The sequence below is a fragment of the Urocampus carinirostris genome, chromosome 11, assembly GCF_059441175.1.
Source record: "Urocampus carinirostris isolate Australia breed hairy pipefish chromosome 11, RoL_Ucar_1.0, whole genome shotgun sequence".
Taxonomy (NCBI): Eukaryota; Metazoa; Chordata; class Actinopteri; order Syngnathiformes; family Syngnathidae; genus Urocampus; species Urocampus carinirostris.
The window spans coordinates 18,859,841-18,879,991 of NC_142359.1; the positions used below are offsets into that span (position 1 = coordinate 18,859,841).

At 41.3% G+C, this 20,151-nt stretch overlaps 1 protein-coding gene across 2 annotated transcripts in view; it reads left to right on the plus strand.

Moving 5' to 3' along the window:
* The window catches only part of LOC148356649 (F-box/WD repeat-containing protein 7-like), a 26,938-nt gene extending 7,053 nt beyond the window's left edge, over positions 1-19,885 (plus strand). Inside the window, exons 4-13 of one of the 2 annotated variants that reach the window (XM_088346902.1) lie at positions 632-766; positions 838-961; positions 3,891-4,006; positions 4,067-4,180; positions 4,245-4,426; positions 5,234-5,459; positions 6,273-6,339; positions 6,411-6,554; positions 6,617-6,766; positions 19,234-19,885. In XM_088346902.1, the coding sequence (XP_088203028.1) occupies positions 632-766; positions 838-961; positions 3,891-4,006; positions 4,067-4,180; positions 4,245-4,426; positions 5,234-5,459; positions 6,273-6,339; positions 6,411-6,554; positions 6,617-6,766; positions 19,234-19,433 (1,458 nt within the window). In that variant the 3' untranslated portion in view covers positions 19,434-19,885. Of the gene's footprint in view, positions 1-631; positions 767-837; positions 962-3,890; positions 4,181-4,244; positions 4,427-5,233; positions 5,460-6,272; positions 6,340-6,410; positions 6,555-6,616; positions 6,767-19,233 lie in introns of both variants that reach the window. The other variant, XM_088346901.1, reaches the window with a different exon arrangement.
* The last annotated feature ends 266 nt before the right edge of the window (positions 19,886-20,151 follow it).

Below are 20,151 nucleotides of genomic sequence, written 5' to 3' on the forward strand. Positions count from 1 at the left end.
AGTTAGGTGACCTCCACCTCCGTGGTAAAAAGTGGCCGAAAAAAAGCGACCCAACCATTTTCTCAACCGCATCAAGCTTTCTTGTTCCAATTTCATTTCAAAAGAAATGGCTCGCCTCTTCTTTAAACTTGACCAATCATATTGAATGGATGCATGAGATACTAAACAATAAAAATGTCAAAGTTCTTTGCGTGCTTGAGATACAGTGCAGTGTGACATAGACAGTATAGAATGTTTTCACACGAACTAGGAAGGGGAAGCCAGATATTTTTTCTTCCGGGTGGATGCCGGGTAACCTCTCCACCCGTAGCGGCAGAAAGAAGCACTACAGTAATGCCCTGTACTCGGGAAAAGGTGCAAATAATACAAAATCTAACTCACAGCGATGTCCGGATATTTTTTGACATCCTCAATTTTTTTTTCGTATCTACTTTTTTTCGTAAGTCGAATGGTCGTAAGTAGGGGAGTGTCTGTAGTCAAAATAACGAACAATTGTGTGCAATAATAGGCACCCTAAGAAATCTTCTTTGCACGTGTCCAATTTTAAAAACAGGATAAATTGGTCGATTACCGAATGAATGGGACTGTCCCAGTGTTAGTGAACATGTAAATTGATAATTGCCTCTTACAGGCTTGGAGCAGTCGCGAGAGGCTCCTGGTGCTGGATCACTTGATCGACGCATGCGAAACGGGCCAGCTCAAGCATGTGATACAGCTCATCCAGCCGCACTTCCAGAGAGACTTCATTTCCCTTCTGCCTAAAGAGGTGAGCCCGGCCACCTAGCATGCCAGCGCCCCCGTTTATTACCAATGCTCATGACGCGCTCGGGTCCTCAGCTGGCGTTGTACGTCCTGAGTTTCCTGGCTCCCAAAGACCTGTTGCGGGCCGCCCAGACCTGCAGGTACTGGCGGATTCTGGCTGAGGACAATCTGCTCTGGAGAGAAAAGTGCCGCGAGGAAGGTGAGCCTCGTACTTGCGCGTCAAACTGTAAATAGTACCTAACACATACGACACGTCGAGTTCCCAGTCATGACTAAACTCTAGTGATAAGATTCGTATGCAATTCATACATCCGGCAGCGGTTGTTTTCAGTCAATCAGAACGTGAGGCAGAAAACCGGCGTCAATTGAGACTAAAAAATGAGACACTAAATAGAATGTGAAGATCTGGTTTGATCCTACTGTTGCCAAACTTACTTAAGACTTCTATGTCAGAGAATGGGCCTGAGCCCATGTCTCGCATCACCTATGATTGACAGGCTGTTGCCTTTTTGTATAAAGAAATGTGTGGGGTCTAAGAAGCAGACCACTGACGTGTGGGAGAGCTATAAATTGGCTAACTGTAGAAAAAACATCAGGCGAGAGACTTGTTACGTTTTAACCAGCTGCAGCTGGGATAGTAGCGGAAGGATAAGCAACTGGCTTGTCCACACTCACTCACTCTGGGTCACCCCTAGTCTGCCTCTGTGTTTTATTGAAACCACAAGACATACGAAAAGTACCGGTTTGATTAAACAAAAACAAAAAAAACCCTATGGAAAAGTACCGACACCTTTAAACAAAGACAGGAAGACTAAGAGACGGTCAAAAAGAACATCAACTGATTAGAAATACACACCTTGAGCAAATACGTTTACGCCTACTTTACAAAATGAACGACTTATTATTATTATTTGTAAAATCAGCCATCAAGACAAACACACATACAGCCAACCCCCGTTTTAACGCCCACATTTACAGTAAAATCAGTTGGTTACCATCTCAACTAATTCCTTATATCACTGCACTCTATCCAGCCTCACAGCATGATGTGTAGCTCCTCCCTGTCACATTAATTTGGTATATTACCATGAAATAGAAACCTGGACATGCCTTAAAAAATTCCGGAATGGGTTGGTTCTGTCATAGGTAAAAATCTTATCTGCAAAGACAGGCTAAAGACTTTTGACAAACAAATACATTTCTGAAATACGTCACATACCATTGGAAAGCTTAAACTCTAGGGATTCGAGATATGATGATCATTTCGAAACATCAGTCTGAAAAAGATAACCGAAAACTACAAAGCCAATGTAACTCAGCATTACGTCCCTGACCTTCTTCAACTTCTCTGAATGTCTGAGAAAATGGCTTTGCTACATCAAGGACAATCCTTAGAATCCAACCGTGTAAAATATTTACTCCAAAACGCACGATAATGCGGACAAATAAATAGGAATCAGCCTCAAACATTTCTGCTTTGTTGGACATTGCTTCTTGTAATCCCTTCGTTTTGCCACATTATTTCCGTTTACTACAAAACAAATATGGTGGTGAGCTCTTCCCTTTCGAATGACACCTTTTCCGCGATGAAGGTCTGTTTTTTCATGCATAAAGCACAAAGTTACATTAAACTTGTGTTTTCCTCCATACACATTTTCCACCTGTCTTACTCGTACTTCTACTGCTCAGGCGCCCCTGGTGGCCGTAAGTAAAAAAATTCATAAATAAGCCGCATCATTGCATAAGCCGCAGGGTTGAAAGCTCGGGAAAAATTTCGCGGCTTAGGGTCCCAATCTTACAGTATTTCTATGTTTGGTTGGTATGGCGCTTCGGACCTCCTAATGCTTACAAGGTTAACATTTTTGGACACCTTGATGCCATGAAGATCACTCTGCCAATTGAGACCATTTTCTACTGTCTTTTGAGATAAGTTTGAATAATAGGGCGGTATTGGCTCAGCAGGTGGAGCGCTTGTCTTGGGATCAAGAGGTTGCAGGTTCAATTCCCGGCTCCTCCGTGTTATATGTCGAAGTGTCTTTTGGCAAGACACTGTATCCCTAATGCCCCCGATGGCAGGAAGTTGCCTTGCATGGCTGACGCTGCTATCGGTTAGTTAGTGTGTGAAAAAGAAAAGTGTGAAGCACATTGTAAAGCGCTGTGGGGGGGGGTCTTCATTGACTTGAAAAGCACTATATAAATGCAGACCATTTACATTTAATAAGGAAGAAATGATACAGCTATGCTATCAAGAATAGCGACTAGAGTCATTCGCTGTTGTTTCGGCTGCCCCATTTGCTCTGCTTGTGATAAATGGATATCGTAACTATGGTGGGCGTGGAGTTGATGTCAATCAGTGAAGCACCATAGTCATTTCCTCAACACTCCAAAAGTGTACTTCATTGCTGTAATTTGGGTGATGAGGAGCAAAGTATCCATCCCAGGGCAATAGTATCGATCTACTCCAAGTACTTGCTTAGTGTCGATAATATTGATATTTGGATGGATCCGCAACAAGAGATCGACAGACGGGTCGGTGCATCGTCTGCCGTTTTTCGGACCCTGTACGATCCGTCGTGGTGAAGAGGGAGCTGAGCCGAAAGGCAAAGCTCTCGATCTACCGGTCGATCTACGTTCCTACCCTCACCTATGGTCATGAACTGTTGGTTATGACCGAAAGAACACGATCCCAGATACAAGAGGCTGAAATGAGTTTCCTCCGCAGGGTGTCTGGGTTTTCCCTTAGAGGTAAGGTGAGAAGCTCAGTCATCCGGGAGGGACTCGGTGTAGAGACACGGCTCCTCCGCATTGAGAGGAGCCAGTTGGGGTGGCTCGGGCATCAGAAAAGGAAGACTCGTGCACGCCTCTCTCGGGAGGTGCTCTGGGCATGTCCCACCGGCAGGAGGCCCCGGGGACGACCCAGGACACGCCGGAGAGACTATGTCTCTAGGCTGGCCTGGGAACGACTAGGGATCCCGTCGAATGAGATGGAGGAAGTGGTCGGGGATAGGGACGTCTGGGCTTTCCTGTTAAGGCTGCTGCCCCCGCGAGCGGACCCGTGATAAGCGGAAGACAATGAAAGGATGGATGGATCCGCCCACCCATAATCCTCGTTCTGATTTCGTCTGCAGGGCTTTCTGATTGCCCGTCGCCTCGATGGGGGAACCGCATCGCGTGGAAGTCGACGTACGTACGACAGCACCACATCGATAACAAGTGGAGAAACGGGGACGGGCGTCAGCCTAAGGTATCGGCATGCAAGCGCGTGCAAACACAAAGACAGAGTTTTGAGTTTGCACTCCCACAGGTCCTCAAAGGCCACGACGATCACGTGATCACATGTCTCCAATTCAGCGGGGACCTCATCGTGAGCGGCTCGGACGACAACACGCTTAAAGTGTGGTCGGCCGTCACTGGCGAGGTGGGTTTCCTTACCTGATGCAACAAGCCGCCGTGTATTTCCTGACCTGTATGTTTCTGTTTAGTGTTTACGTACGCTGACGGGCCACACGGGCGGCGTGTGGTGCAGTCAGATGACGGCCGTTACCGTTATCAGCGGCTCCACCGACCGGAATCTGCGCGTGTGGAACGCCGAAAGTGGCGAGTGCCTCCACGTGCTGCAAGGACACACTTCCACTGTCCGCTGCATGCATCTCCATGGCAACCGGTGACAACAAAACATTGCTTCTTGTGCATTGACTTGAATTTGGATATTTCAGTAATGATTTTATAATCTGCTCGAGGTTCTGTACACGTTCTTAGGGAGCATAGACCACAAAAGCAGCACAATCCAATAGGACGAATAAATGTTTGTTATTGAAATTGTTCCATTTGGATCCAGTTCAGTCTGTACGTAGGGGATGTAAATGTTCTGCATTTATATAGCGCTTTAAGTCTCTGAAGACCTCCCAAAGCGCTTTACAATGTGCTTCACACTTTTCCCTTTTTAGACACTAACTAACCGACAGCAGCGTCAGACATGCAAGGCAACTACCTGCTATCGGGGGCATTAGGAATTCAGTGTCTTGCCCAAGGGCACTTAGACATATAACATGGAGGACGGGAATCGAACCTGCAACCTCTTGATCCTATCGATGTGTGAGTGTATGTGTAAACAGGTATGTGTGAAGTACTTTGTTTAGCGCTTTGGGAGAACTTCAGTAACTGGTTAACGCGATAGAGGAATGCAGTCCATTTACAAGATTATACATTGAAACCTGAGAACAAAACCTATAAACAGGTTAAATTGTTTTTGGGCGCCTATTCACTTATTTACTTTCTAAACGTTTTTTTAGCACTATTGACTCGGGACATTATCCACTTTCTCAATTCAGATGATTTTTTGTTCCTGTCAAATAAGATGCCTTACCCTCAAAATCAAACTACAAATAAATATCGATTCAAAATGAATGAGGAGGAGATGGGTGCCACTTTGAAAGGCTCAGGATTTTTGTTTGGCTCCCTTGCCCTTCAGGGTGGTGTCTGGATCCCGGGACATGACTGTACGGGTGTGGGACGTGCTGAGTGGGCGCTGCGAGCACGTGTTGACAGGCCACGTGGCGGCCGTGCGCTGCGTCCAGTACGACGGCTGCCGTGTGGTGTCGGGTGGATACGACTACATGGTGAAGGTTTGGGATCCCCAAACCGAAGTGTGTCTCCACACTCTGCAAGGGCACACTAACCGAGTGTATTCACTACAGGTATGCATGTCAAACAGTACACAGCCGAACTGACTCTGTGAACTCTAAAAAAAGCTGGGTAAATAATCATGTATATATACATGTATATATATTTATACAGTAAAACTCCAGATTTGGTTTATCTGGATCTTTGCAAAATCCGGAAAAAAGTATGGTCCGGATGATTTCTAATGTCTTTCTTAAAAGAATCTATGCATATTCCAGATTTTATAATTGAAATCTTCGGCTATTTCAGATGAAAATCCTAATCATTTCAATCCATTGCTATGCATTTTGCCATATCTATTCCGGAGTCGTATTCAAAGTCGACATGCCGTCTTTGACGTCTTCTTCCCGGAAGAGGCTGGACGACGCAACTTTCTCGGAAAGTGTATGCCATCTGTTGGGATTTTTCTAGCTTTAATTTTGAAAATTGTTAGGATTGAAACGAATTATTCTTTAATGCAATCAGTTACCAAATTTTCCACTAGATGTTGCTCGTGCTCCACCATAAACCTATTTTTCTGAAGGATGCTAGAAATTCCTACTGATAAAAAAATTATGTTATTACTTTGAGTTCTGATATGAATTATTATCCCAAGAAAATGGAATCAATGAACCAGGCCGTTTAAAACCCAGGGCAATCACCATCCTAAACAAGCGCACACGAGTGTAGAAAAATATACATCTTGCCTGTAAAGAAAAACGAGTATTCATATCTCATTAGATACCGACTCACTTTGGAATTACTGCTAAATGTTCTTGCACTATTTTTCATTCAACGAAACTCATCATTTAAAAAAATTCCACTAAGCAAAAGTGTGCTTTTTGCAGTTCGACGGCGTTTTTGTGGTGAGCGGCTCCCTTGACACGTCCATCCGAGTGTGGGATGTGGAATCAGGTTGGACGTTTTATGTCAGAAAAATGTGACGAGAGGGCTCTAAATTTTACCGGCCGTGTTTCTACCTTCAGGTGTCTGCGTCCACACACTAACAGGCCACCAATCACTGACCAGCGGGATGGAGCTTCGAGACCACATCCTGGTGTCCGGCAATGCAGATTCCACCGTTCGAGTCTGGAATATCCGGACGGGACGCTGTCTGCACACTCTGCAAGGTGAAAATCTGGCGCCGTTCTATGGGAGAGCGCGGCTAACCGTGCGCCATGGCCACCAGCAGGTCCCAACAAGCACCGGTCGGCAGTGACGTGCTTGCAGTTTTGCCGAGGTCTAGTTTTGTCCAGCTCGGACGATGGTACGGTCAAACTGTGGGACCTCCAGACAGGTGAATGGCTGCGCGACGTGGTGGCGCTGCAGAGCTGTGGGTCAGGTGAGTGTAATTCCCATGCATATTTAGTAGGGTGGAAAAAAATGTTGTAATGATCGTATTATCTTTGGATTATTTTGTTGATTTTTTTGTATCATGCTTCTCCAACATGGTGCCCACAGGCACCAGGTAGACCCTGAAAACACCCGAGTAGCTTACTAGTGATGGGTCATTGTGATTTTCTCGTTAATTTGATTTCTTACATGTTTTAGTGGTTGATTTTAAGTTGTAACAACATATGTTGCTATGTAAATCAAAATGGCAGCCCTTTGCAACAATCGGTAACAAAAAGTAGCTCTCGACTTCAAAAAGGTTGGCTTAAGTAAACTATAACAATAACAATTTCAACCTATGTGTTCTCTTAAAGGGACAGTCTGTATTATTGAAGGCCTCCTAGCAGTAAGAAAAAACTGCATTAAAAAAACTATTGCTTTAAAAAACGAGCAAAATTGCTTGAACTATCATGTAAACATAAACATTTTTTAGAATACTCGTAGCGTATTATGGGTGGTACCGATTAAATTACCGAACGAAGATTTAGAAATCGGAATAAAGAAAACGGTCGATTTGAAGGAAATAAATCTTTTTTTTTTCTTTGTTATTTTTTTTTTCTTGAAAAAGTTGTCGGCTACCCGGGTGGAGACGTTTTGTAAGTTGTACGCCCGACGTAAAATGCCCCGGGCAGACGTTATTTCAGAGACTGATATATATATATATATATATATATATATATATATATATATTTAAGCAAGTATGACATTCTGACAGGCTACTTTACCTTTGCAGAGTATAGCCATAAGAAGGTAGAATGCTTTAATAGCTGAATTTACCTTAACCACAGGCATAAGCAGGAAGGATGTTGGAGGGATGGATGGAAGAACAGACTCCAGCATTTGTCCACAACTATTTACATTTATTACAAAAAATGTCAAGGTGTTACTGGCCCTCTTGGGGGGTATTTTGGGCACATTCCCACCTGTGAATCCGATGACACTGCACCTGAAGAGGCAAAATAAAACAGTATGGAATGTGAAAGCCATTAAGAACTTTCACTTATGGCTAAGTACCATGTTCCACACTCACAGCTATACATGAATGTGATTTTAAAGTACTTTCATATTAATATTACCATTTCAATCGGGGTGGACTTTCTTTCACAGTCTAGCATGGAGCACACCACACAATAGTCTCCTGCATTTCCTAGAAAAAAACGTCAAGTGCATTTGGTTCATCTGTGTAAACTTGATTGGAGGAGCCATTTCTTTATCGGGTCAATGCCATGAAGACTGGCTATAGCTGTCCACCTTTTCTCTCGCGCTTTTGTTTTGTGCAACACATTCCTGTATTTGTCAACAAAGACTTTCGTCTGCCTTTGACTTTTCTGGCATTCTCCTCCAGAGACATCCTCACTTCCTCATAAGCCGTTTCCTTTGGGAGTGTGATGGTGGAAATCTAGAATTTTTGGACAATCACAAAAGAAATTAGGATCATGATACACAGCATGAAACTTTGGTTCACCACCTCACACTTGGAATCATTGAAGAAAAAATATCTTAAAAATTGCCCGTGACTGTGTATGTTGCAATAACAGGGTTCTTGCGGCTTAGGGCAAGTTAAATTCAAGACCTTTTAATGCCTTTTGAAATTAAATTTAAGAGCAAGTCGACAAAAAAAACAATCACAAATATTTCGTGCATTTTATACGCCGTGCCTCGTACTCATTACTTAAGCCAGGACTAAAAACAACGTTCGGACAGACACTTCCCTTTATATACACTTTCTGGGCATGGTCCAAAGTTTTGGTCTCTGTCTCAAGTTGCTATGTTTATTGTGGGTAGACCGAAGACAAGCGTCTGCTCTGAAAGGGCCGACTGAAACCGCATCACCGTTTTGATAGTTCCCTTATTGTGGTCACGCCATGTTGCCACTAAACTAAATCGTGAATTATTAAGACAATTGATGAATGGTACAAAATCTTTTTAATTCAAACAAATATAAATCGGATGTGTTCACATTTTTAAGACTTTCGAAAATTGGATTGAAGACATTTCAATATCAATTTAGGCCTTAATTTCAGAATAATGAATTCAATGCAAGTATCCCCGGAAACCCTGAATAAGAGAGCATCAAAAGCAGCTAATTGTTATTTACATATACACAAACATGGCATATTTTCTACATTTGTGTGTTATTTAGGTCATGGGTGTCAAACTTATTTTAGCTTAGGGGCTACATAGTAAAAATAAACAAATAAAAAGACTCTCACAAGGGGCGGACCCGGGATACTGAATTAATGGGATGAAAAGTGTGCCTTAACTGTAGGGCTGGGGATCTTTTGGAGGCTCACAATTAAATTCTTATTAATATTCAGAGTAGTCAGGTCAAGTCACATTTATTTATATAGCACTTTATCACAAAAATGTCTCAAAGGACTGCACAGGATTACAATTACCTGATCTTAAACCAAGTGTAATATTCGATTATAAAATTATTATGATTTTCCCCCCTTTACTTAGATTTAATGTCTTGTAGTGTTTATTAACTGTGTATTTGTGGAAAGAAAAAAGTAAAACAACAATTCAATTAATTTCCAGTACAGTTTATTTAACTCTAGGAAACTCATGCAAACTGGAAAGAGACTAAAATGTCACAAAAGCAACAATTTAATTGCAAATGTTTTAAATGATTTCATATTTCAAGGTCTTTTTTTGTTATTTATTTATATTTTATGGAAATGTTTACCTGAATTTGGTAACATTGCAGTTCAATTTCATATTTATTATCAAAAGGAGCTAAAGCTTCTTTAAACTTCTGAAAATACGTCCTAGGGATAACTGATCATCTTTATTCACCGGGGATGAAAAGCATCCACATTTTCGAAAGCCGTTACAGTCTAACTGAAAATAAAAGCACAAATGTCCAGAGCTGCAAAATATTAAAAGCCTTTTAAAAAACTTTTTTTTTAAATAAATAAAAAAAGCTAATTCATACATAAATGAGTAATTCAATATTTATTGTAAAGAAAACAGTCACACACAAAAATGTATATTTCCCTCCACTATCTTTTTCCATTTTTAAAAAATTCTGAAAACACTCCAGGAAGCCACCAGGGCAATGCTAAAAAGCCACATGAGGCTCTAGGGCCACAGGTTGCTGACACTTGGGTTTAGTAGCAAATTTTGCGGTTGAAGGAGACCCACTACTCACGAGTCCAATCGTCTGTCAATCCTATTTTTAGAAAAACAACACAGGGATGGGTGTTTTGTTTTTAAAATCAAATGTTCTCTGTTAGACAAATGGTAGTCCGTAAATAAAGCTAGTGGGTGAATTGGAGTGGCGCCTGGCTTTGGCGACATCTAGTAGACAAAAATGTATTTCAAATTGCAAGTCATTGACTCGATGCAGATTATTTTCTCTTGTGCTTCTCTGAGCAATGTCTCGCAGGCCAGATCAAACCTGTTGGCGGGCACGATGCGGCTCCCTGTACGCTTGACACCCCTGATTTAGGTGCTGTAGTGAAACAGTACTCAAAAACTGCTGTCATTCTGTAAAATGTGCAGAATCTGCTAACCGAAAAAATGTTTTACTGCAATTTAATTACATGTCAAAGATGCAACCTGTTGAATTAATTGATCTGCCCCGCCATAAATTTCTGAGTAAGTCAAAAAAGAACCGAATCTCTTATGATAATTTTAAATAAATAAATGCAAACCAAATGCTCTGTCTGGCTGCCATAGGGCAGTGTTGCATTTGTATAGCGTGGCGAGTTGGTTCAGGTGTCAAACTGCATTCACGCAACTGTTCTAATTAACCAGTTAACACGTTCAATGACAAATATAAACCATAATACTCAAAAACAAAGCTAAAATTTGGAGTTGACATTCTTTTACTGATCCGGGCCCCGGAGCCAAACTCTGTTTGACATCCTTGATCAAGACATTATAGAAAGGACTATTAACACTCACTGGCACTTCAGCAGGAACTTCTGAAGCAAGTCTTGCTTCCCTCCCATACATTAGCATAAATGGCGTGTGTTTGGTTGTGGTGTTGACTTCTGATCGCAAAGAAAAGAGTGTGGATTCCATGTACAAGTCCCAGTCAGTCTGCTGCACATTGACCAATTCCATGAGGGCTCTAAAAGTAGACAAAGTGAAACACAAGTGGTGAAACCCAGAGAGATGTGAGATAGAAGAGAAGATATTTTCATTTGTATATAGCAGGGGTCGGGAACCTACGGTTCTTTTTATAAGTACATCTGGCTTGAAGATCAAATGTAGTTTAAGGTAATCTCTGTGTCATCCCAATTTTAGTACAGACACTGCCCTAAATACAAACAAGATTCCGGAAAATTTTTCATAAGTTTAATTTGTTCGTAAGTTGCTCCAGTGCTAAATTTTGTATGGAATGTATGTTTAAGGTTTATACAAGTATGTTAATTAGTAACCTGTATCAATTTGTACTAAAAAACAAAAATAAAACATAACATAAAATAATATGCTTTTTAAAGATAAATAAACTTACTTTTGGAAGATGCACTTCAAGAGGTCCTGCTTCGTGGTAAAAAGTGGCAGAACAAAAGCGATTCAACCATTTTCTCAACCGCATCAAGCTTTTTTAATCCAATTTAATTTCAAAAGAAACAGCTCGCCTCTTCTTTACACTTTGCACCAACCACATTGAATGGATGCACGAGATATTAAACAATAAAAATGTCAAAGTTCTTAGCACCCTGGAGATGCAGTATAGTATGTTTGCACACGAACTAGGAAGAGGAAGCCAGATTTGTTCCTCAAGGTGGCTGCTGGGTGAGATCCCACAGCGCCACATGCTGGTAGTAGCGGAAAGGAGCACTACAGTACTGTCTTATACTCAGAAAAAGGTGCACACAATACAAACTAACTAGAGCAGTGTCCGGATACGTTTCGACATCCCTAAAAAAATGTTCGTATCTACCGTTTTTCGTAACTTGAATGTCCGTAAGTAGGGGAGCGTCTGTAAATGGCACAGTCTAAACTACAGTTTACAGTCCCAGTGTTACACTAACATACCCTGTTTCTGCTGTACGCCTCGAAGGAATCCTTTATATGGAAGCTTGTTAAACAATGTATGTTCACTGTTGAGACAATTTATAATGAAACCCCACTGAATATACTGTAAACGCCCAATAATATCAGCCAAGCACTGAAAGCAGTTTGATTGGGTGAGCGGTAGGGGTGGGCGGATTGCTGCAGTCACAGCATGCTCCTGTCTCTATTGCACGCTCCCACTGCACTGAAGAGATAAAACGTCCGTAAATTTGTTGTCTGCAGTATTTTCTGACGTTTTTACAAAAAACCTCTGCTCGCACCCTGCTTTGGAACCATTATATACAAAAGAAATGAGTCAAAATGACCCTCCATGATCCTAAGAAACTGCTATTCGTTAATATGGGAAAAGGGCTCTTGCATTATTACTATTACATATATTTTATCAAATGTCACAAAGTGAAATAGAATGCGCTGCGAAATAAGCTTTTTTCTGGAGAGAGGATTTGCTGATTTTGTGGGATTTTGTCCTTATATATGTTGTAGCTCTCTTCCAAAACAAAAACAAAATATTTTGCTTTTATGGCTTTCCGGGTCAAAAAGGTTCCCGAACCCTGTTATAGAGCATTTATAAACCCGATGAGCATACTTTTTTATGTTGTCATTGGTCTTTGGATCAAGACAATTGGTCTGAGGGTGATAAGATGCTACCGTTTCAACTTTAAGGAGTTCACAAAGCGTTGTGTTGAGCTTCAAAAGAGAAAGAAAACTCATTTTGTGATACATCTTTTGCACACTCATAGAAAACATGATTATTCCTAATCAGCACTTACCTCATTCACAAATTCTGCGCCTTGGTCCGACAGGATTCCCATGGCAGGGCACCCAAGTTTGTATATGATTTTAGAGAGGTTTAGAGCAACCTCGGGGACAGAATTGGTCGCTAATGGGTATGCCTCGACCCATTTGGAAAAATAGTCCGTGGCAGTCAGGATGTACTGAAACCCACTGGTGGTCCTTGAAAGCGGACCCATTAGATCAATACCAACGAGTTCCCAGACACTTGACACCTGATAAAAAAATAAGAAATAATGTCATTTTGTTAACATTGCTACTCGTTTAAAACTTTATTCCGACTTACCTTAATACGCTTATAGGGTCGCACAGACGCTCGAGATTTGGCAACCTTTTGGCACTGGTCACATTCCTGGACCTTAGACACAGACAATAGAATCAGTCTTTTCAGTATACTTTGCACACTACTTATAAATGCATGACATCATGAAACCGGGGTTTTGGGTAATATAATTCACATTAGATCAGACAGAGCTCTTTGGGAGACCTTGAGAGGAAGATTCAGATTCCAGGAGTAGTTTGAAAAGCAGATGAGGAAAATAATACATACACGAAGACAAAGACATAGGCCACTCTTCAGGCACTACCGTGTAAATATTTTGCCTATTTATTCAAACATACCTTTATTTCATTTTATCTTTTGAAGTCTTTATGTGTTTACCCTGCAGTGCCATATCTAATCTTGTTGCAAACAAAGTTGACTACGTTGTGATCAATTACATTAAGGACAATTCAATACAAACACAAAATAGATATACATGCACAATATATATTTAGAAACACAAAAATTGCATTGTCTTGCTTGTCATTTGATATCAATCTTGTGAAACGTTAGTATGCCACAAGATTAGATGTGGCACCCCAGGGTAAACATGTAATCTGGACCTCAAAGAGAACTGTGAGGATAGACCAAAATGTTTAGAACAGGGGTGTCAAACTCATTAACTCAGGGGGCCACACGGTAGAACAAATATTCTGTCAGGGGCCAGACTACTAGATTAGAGAAAAAGAAATAAGAAAAAGAGGGGTGGGACAAAGAAAGAGAGAAAGGGAGAAAAATAAATGGGGAAAGAGAGAAACAGAGAGAGAAAATAGAGAAAAGGAAAAAAGAAAGAGCAAAATAAGATAAAGAGAAACAAGGGAAAGATACAAAGCGAAACAAAGAAAGAGAAAAAGAGACACAAAGAGTGAAAGAGAGGGGGACAGCGTGAGAGAAAAAGGGAGGAAAAGAGAGAGAGAAAAAAATACAAGTACAGCGTCCTTGTGAGAGGCACCTGGCTTTGGCAACATCAACATATTTCAACCTGCAGCTCGTTTTTCTCTTGCGCTTCTCTGAGCATTGCCTCGTGGGCCGGATTCAATCCTTTTGCGGGCTTGGTCCAGCATGCAGGCCGCCTGTTTGACACCCCTGGCTTAGAGACTGGTTTAAATTATGAAAATATTGCAATGACAGAATACTGCATTACGGTAACGGTAATGCAGCAAAAAGCAATGCAATAATATTTAGCAGAAAAAATAATTCCTAAAGAAGATATTTTTCACAGTTTTGCGCGCTTGTTTAAGGTGGTTATGGCCCAGGCTAAGAAACTTTCTCTGAGCTCCTCATTGTAGTAGTGTCTACCAGAGGGCAACATTTCAAAGAGGTAGTGATCAGGATGAGAAGAGTCTTTTATAATGTGATGGCTCTCTTGTGGTACTGCAAGCCGTCAATGTGGTCTTGCAATGTGTTAGTGCATGTTCCAGGGTTCGTACACCGTGTTAATTGCCAAATTCCTGCACTTTTAAAGCAACTTCAAAGCAAGTTTTCCAATTTCTCCAGTACCAGTGTTTTGGTCTTTTCACCTGTCCTCTTGGGCGGTGATGCTTAACATGACAACGGCACACAAACTAATGCCAGCTACCATTAATTACGAGGGAGGAAAAATGAAATGGCAAAGGAGAGCTACCAGAGCAGGTGTTTCAGCGTCATTTTTAAGCAGACTTGATTATTTCTCTTAATTGATGCATGGTCTATTAAGTCAGACGAACGGAAAACACGGCAACAATTTCAAGCATTAACAAGCACTTCACCCAAAATTCAAGCAGGTTTCGAACCTTAAAAACACATTAAAATTCACGAATTTTCAAGGATTACAAGCACCCATAGGACCCATGTTGTTCTAGTGTTTATGGTTGTTCAAATAAATCGGGAAGATCCTGTAATACATACCCATTTATCAACATCCACAGACATGCCATACCAGTAAAATCGGGAACATAATGCACTCCTTGTTTTAAAGGTGCCAGTATGCCTTCCAGTAGGAGTGGAATGAAACTCTTTAAAGAGCTCCATGGTCTCCTGTCGTGTTTTGATCGCTTTCCTCGAGCCAAAGAAAAGCTCACCGTCTATATCAGAGAAAACCGTTAAGAATCTTGGTAACTTTCAAGTACTAATGTACTAAACTACCCGTCGGATTGATGGCAAAGAAAAGACTGACCTTTCAGATTGAATTTTGAGGCATACCTCCTTAGATTCTGTTTCTTGCTTTTATCATACCCTGCCGGGTATGATCCATCACAGAGCAGGTTGTGGACTTCGTCCCACTTTCCCTCCATAACTGCAAGAAAAGTTGGAAACCATTATTATAATTCAGAAGAAACTTTGCAAGGAACACATGAATTACTGTATATCCCACCAGGCCAAAACTGTGCAATGTGCAGGCTTGGGTGTAACAGAATAGTAGTAGTAATAGTAATAATTAGGATACAGAGAAAAAGAAAGAGGATCAATTTACAGGTATTTTTCGTAAAATTAAGGATAACACATTTTTGAAGGTATATTTAAGTTGCACACTTCAAAGGACAATGTGTGCTTTGGTTTTAAATCTTTTTACTCTTTTCCCCGTTTGCATTATTTTTCTGTGCATTCGCCATGTCTGTTCATGCCTCCATCGTTGCCGCATTCACTCTTAGGTCCCCCTGCTGTTTACAGTAAAAAACATGACTATATGACCAAAAACTAGGCAGAACTAACGTAAATGTGCCACATTTTTAAAGTGCAACTAGCAAGACAACATCAACAAACAAGTATGAACAAATAAATTATATCACATGAAATAAAATGATTCATGCAATAAATGCATCTTCCGCAGCATCGTTTCAAGCATCCATTCATTCACTTCACGAACTCATTCACGTGTCTCACGTTTACATGTGTTGATAGACAAATTGTGTCCATCATAATTTCAATCACTCACACGAGACACAGAGAGATGACAAGACATCCCAGAGTTTGTTGGAAATTTACAAAGTAAATACTTTGTGTGTTGAAAACAATATTGTTTTCTTAATGCGGACTTAATGTCTTATCTGCCATGTGAAAAACAAAGTTTTTGCTCAATTAAGTACATCATACTGGTTGGTTGGTTGGTTGGTTGGTTGGTTGCATCCCTTAACCACACATGTCGTAGGGGTACTATTTCCTGTTGTGCGTCTTGGGAAAGTACAGCCTGGTGTCGCTCATCCCCCTCCAGGCCAACATACTATGTTATTAAAAACTGAACTCTTTTTTGATGGACTGCAAGCAACTACCTGATCTTGGTTTCTTCTATTTCTTTTTCAAGATTACATTGTTCGTTTATGGTAAACAAAAAATGATTTTTTTTCTCGTAATATTTAGTTTATTTAGTTTGCATATTTTGTCTTAAAGTAATTGTTTAAAGTAATCATGTTACATTGCTGCAATTTTATGGTACTTGGATTTCGTTACTGATTTCATTTTTTTTCAACAGGAAACTAGTAACTGTATCGGATGCCATTTTTAAAGTAACCCTACAAAACCTGACAAGGTGTGACAGTAATGTGTTGAACATAGCCAAGTGATTGTTTCCCAAAACTAATGCGGGCATTTTCTTAGTATCATCAATTTTGTTTTCTTTCTGATCAAGTAAAACCAGGACCTCTAAAACTCAGAATTATTGCAGAGGGAACTTTTACTGATGATATTGAACGAGCCTTCACGTAAAACATGGTTTACGGTTCTGTTGACCACCTGGGTTGTATCTGATCGTCATCCTGTGGTGTGTCTTGGGCAAGTACAGCCTGGTGGCGCCGTCCCTTTCCAGGACGTTTTTTGGGGGAGTAGAAGTTTGCACCGGCAGCACGGCGGCTGAGAGGTTAGCGCGTGTGCGGCACAGTTCTGAGGTCATGAGATTAAACCGTCCTGTGTGGTGTTTGCATGTTCTCCCCGTGCTAGGGTGGGTTTACTCCGGGCACTCCGGTTTCCTCCCACATTCCCATAAATCAGGTTAATTGAATGAGCGAGTGAGTTGTCTGTCTCTGTGTGCCCTGTGACTGGCTGGTAATCAGTTCAGGGTGTCCAGTGCCCACTACCCGAGGACAGCTGGAATAGGCTCCAGAACCCCCGCAACCCTACTGAGGATAAGCTGTGCAGATAATGGATGGATGGAGTTTGCAACAGCACATGAAACATTACTGGTTTCCATGGTTACCAGTATCAGGAGAAGCTTCCTGATCGGACTCAAAATGTCCTGCATCTCTTTCTTCTATGTTTTGTTCCTTTAGTGGGGATTCCATTCTTTCATGTTATTTTTCAGTTAGATCTAGTTAGTGTGCTAGCATTATATTTCAGTCTCCTCATCATGACACTCTCGTTGTTGTTCTGTCCACCTATGGAAAAAACAACAACATTGCCGTCTAATTTCCATGTCTTGTTCTGTTAAAGATGCGTCACGTAGTTGTTCTATCCACGCGCGAGTATGTTCCCTGCGTCTTTATTTTCGTGTTTTGTTCTGTTGGAACTATCGGGTATTCCAGCATATTATGCTTTAAAGGTACCACAGAAAAACACACCAGCCTTAAAAGCAACGGCAGAAAACACTATTTTGAGACTGCGGGAGACTCAAATAAGACATAATAAACCCAAAAATAGTGACTACTCACCGCTTTAAACTTGTCACAATTTTAAAGGCACGTATGATAGGTATGACAAGAGCTTGCCCATTTTCCGGAAAATGTCTATTAGCGTTGTACGCATGCGCACTGAACATCGTCGGGTGACTCTTCTTCTTCAAGTTAAAGGGCGATTGGAACTTATCCCTTTGGTGCATTACCGCCTTCTATCGTTATAGTTTGGCTCTGATCCATTCACACATTCGTATTACCACACGGATTTACTCCATTGACTCTCCTTCCTCTTCCTGATTCCTCAAATCCCATTAAACAGTTCCTTAAAAATTCTATAATTATCATTTGTTGAGACCTGTTACTCATGTCCAATAATCCTTATCGTGATATTTTCTTTACTCCCGTTTCTTTAAGCCCCTTCCTCATCTTCTCCCTCTCATTCCTTGCCTCCTGCACTCCATTATTCACATCATCCAATGTCAAGTCTCCCTATCCTTCCAAATGTATGTTTTTTCTGAGTTTCCGGCAACACTTGTAATTTAAATTTGAACGAATTTGCTTATGTAATATTGCAAACGTCGCACAACCGCATACCAATTGTTTTTATGACATGAGATTTGTGTTTTTGTTACATAATACTAATATTCAGGGTTGGGTAGGGTTACTTTAACTTGATTACTTTCAATTACTTTTGGATTACTCCAATACCAAATATGCTAATAAAAGACAAAATAAACTAAAAATGAATAATATTACTAAATTTTGTTGGCAAGATGTTTGGATTTATTTCCATTTTGTTTCTGTCGCATTTTATGTTAGTTTTGCCGGAGATCAAAGAGATCAAAGCCAGGAGAGAAAGCTTACCACGTGTTGTGAGTCATCATTTTATTCATATTTAGTTTCCTGTGGTGTGTCTTGGTAAGTACAGCCTGGTGGTGCCCACTCAGGCCAACAAATAATTCCACCCGGTCTCGAACAAGTGCCTTTTTGCGTGTTGGGCTAATGTGCTAACCACTGCACTAATGTTTAAAATAAATAAATAAATTCCTCCTTTCTCCCACGCCGCCTCTCCAGTACCTCTCCAGGCACAATGACTTTGATTTACTCAATCTCGTGCTGACATTGACTTCAAAATACAGCGCTTCAGGCACAGCAGAGGGAAGGCGTGTTGTTTTTCACCTGAATGCACTGTGATTCTGGCCTAATTTGCCTGTGATTTATTCTCGCAATTTCGAGCCCTGATTTTTGTGCGCAGGATTTATTTTCTTGTTTGCTGAGAAGGTCTGGGCAGGGCGCGATAGAGCACACGCGCAGTTTGGAAGGACGGTGTGTAATATATAACCACTAGATATCGCTGTATTGTGTGTTGCAAGCCTGGCCTTTTGCAAATAAGGAAAAAACAAGGAAGAAAGGGAAAAAACAGGAGAAAAAGAAAAGAACAAAAGGCAAGGAAACCGCTCTTTGGGGCCCCCTAGAAGACGCGGGGCTCAGTTTGCCTTGGGCCATCATGTAGAGTAGATGTCCACCAGGGAGGGGACATTAAAATGTGTGTTTTTCAGTTTGGGCATTTTCAGTCCTCCACAATTTTGTGATTTTCAGTTTTACTGCCGCCCCCCCCCTTCAATTCTATTTAATGGCTGAAGTCAAAAAGGAGCTCGTTAAGTACTGTTTTTGTCATTTTACTAGGCGGCGTGGTGTGGCGGATCAAAGCCTCCGACACCAGGCTGGTTTGCGCAGCCGGCAGCAGAATGGGCACCGAGGACACCAAACTGCTGGTGCTGGACTTCGACCTGGACACGCAACAGACGGAGCAGAAAGCACCGGCCGATTCGGACGAAGATACCACCAAACCCGACCTCAAGTTGCCCGGAGTTTTGAATCATTGAAGTGTTGCCGGCACCCGAAAACCCCGACTTGTTATCGCTGCTAACTAACTGGGGATCTCCACACGCCAGCCAACTTCTCACCTTCTCAACGACCGATATGCCCGTGCACGGTTTGCTCCTGCTGACCCATTCTTTTTGTTCATTTTGATGGGGCCAAAAAGTTGTATTATCATGAAGTTAGTATGTAATTTCGGAAATGATTTTGGATGAAGAATGAAAATGCGATGCCCAAATCAAGGTGTTTTCAACGGAATGCTTAAGAATCGGATTGTTCTTCTTATATTGTCATGACTATGAAGCTCCTCCACGCCGCCTGCCAGAAATGAAGCTAAAAACTTGCATCCAAGTGTGTTTGCGTGTGTGTCTGTTTTACGGTTGCAACGAACAAGAACCGGATTTCTTTTTTTGTAAAATTTGGTTTCACATAATAAAAAACACAACGGAACAGAAAACAGGACTTAGTGTTTAGATTGGTCTGCGGCATCGTTCAAAAACATCAACATATACGGTGAAGATCGTGTTGCAAATTATTTATTTTGAAAACTGAGAATATTTAAAGTATGGCCAGGGGATAATGACAACATTGCCCTGCATTTCACACCTAGGCCTTCAGTAGCACTACCGTCTGAATCGATCCGACGCTCAATAATTCTTTTATGGCTATTAAACTGCAAATACAGCTTTGAGACATTTTTTACGGAAACGTGGCTCACGTCTA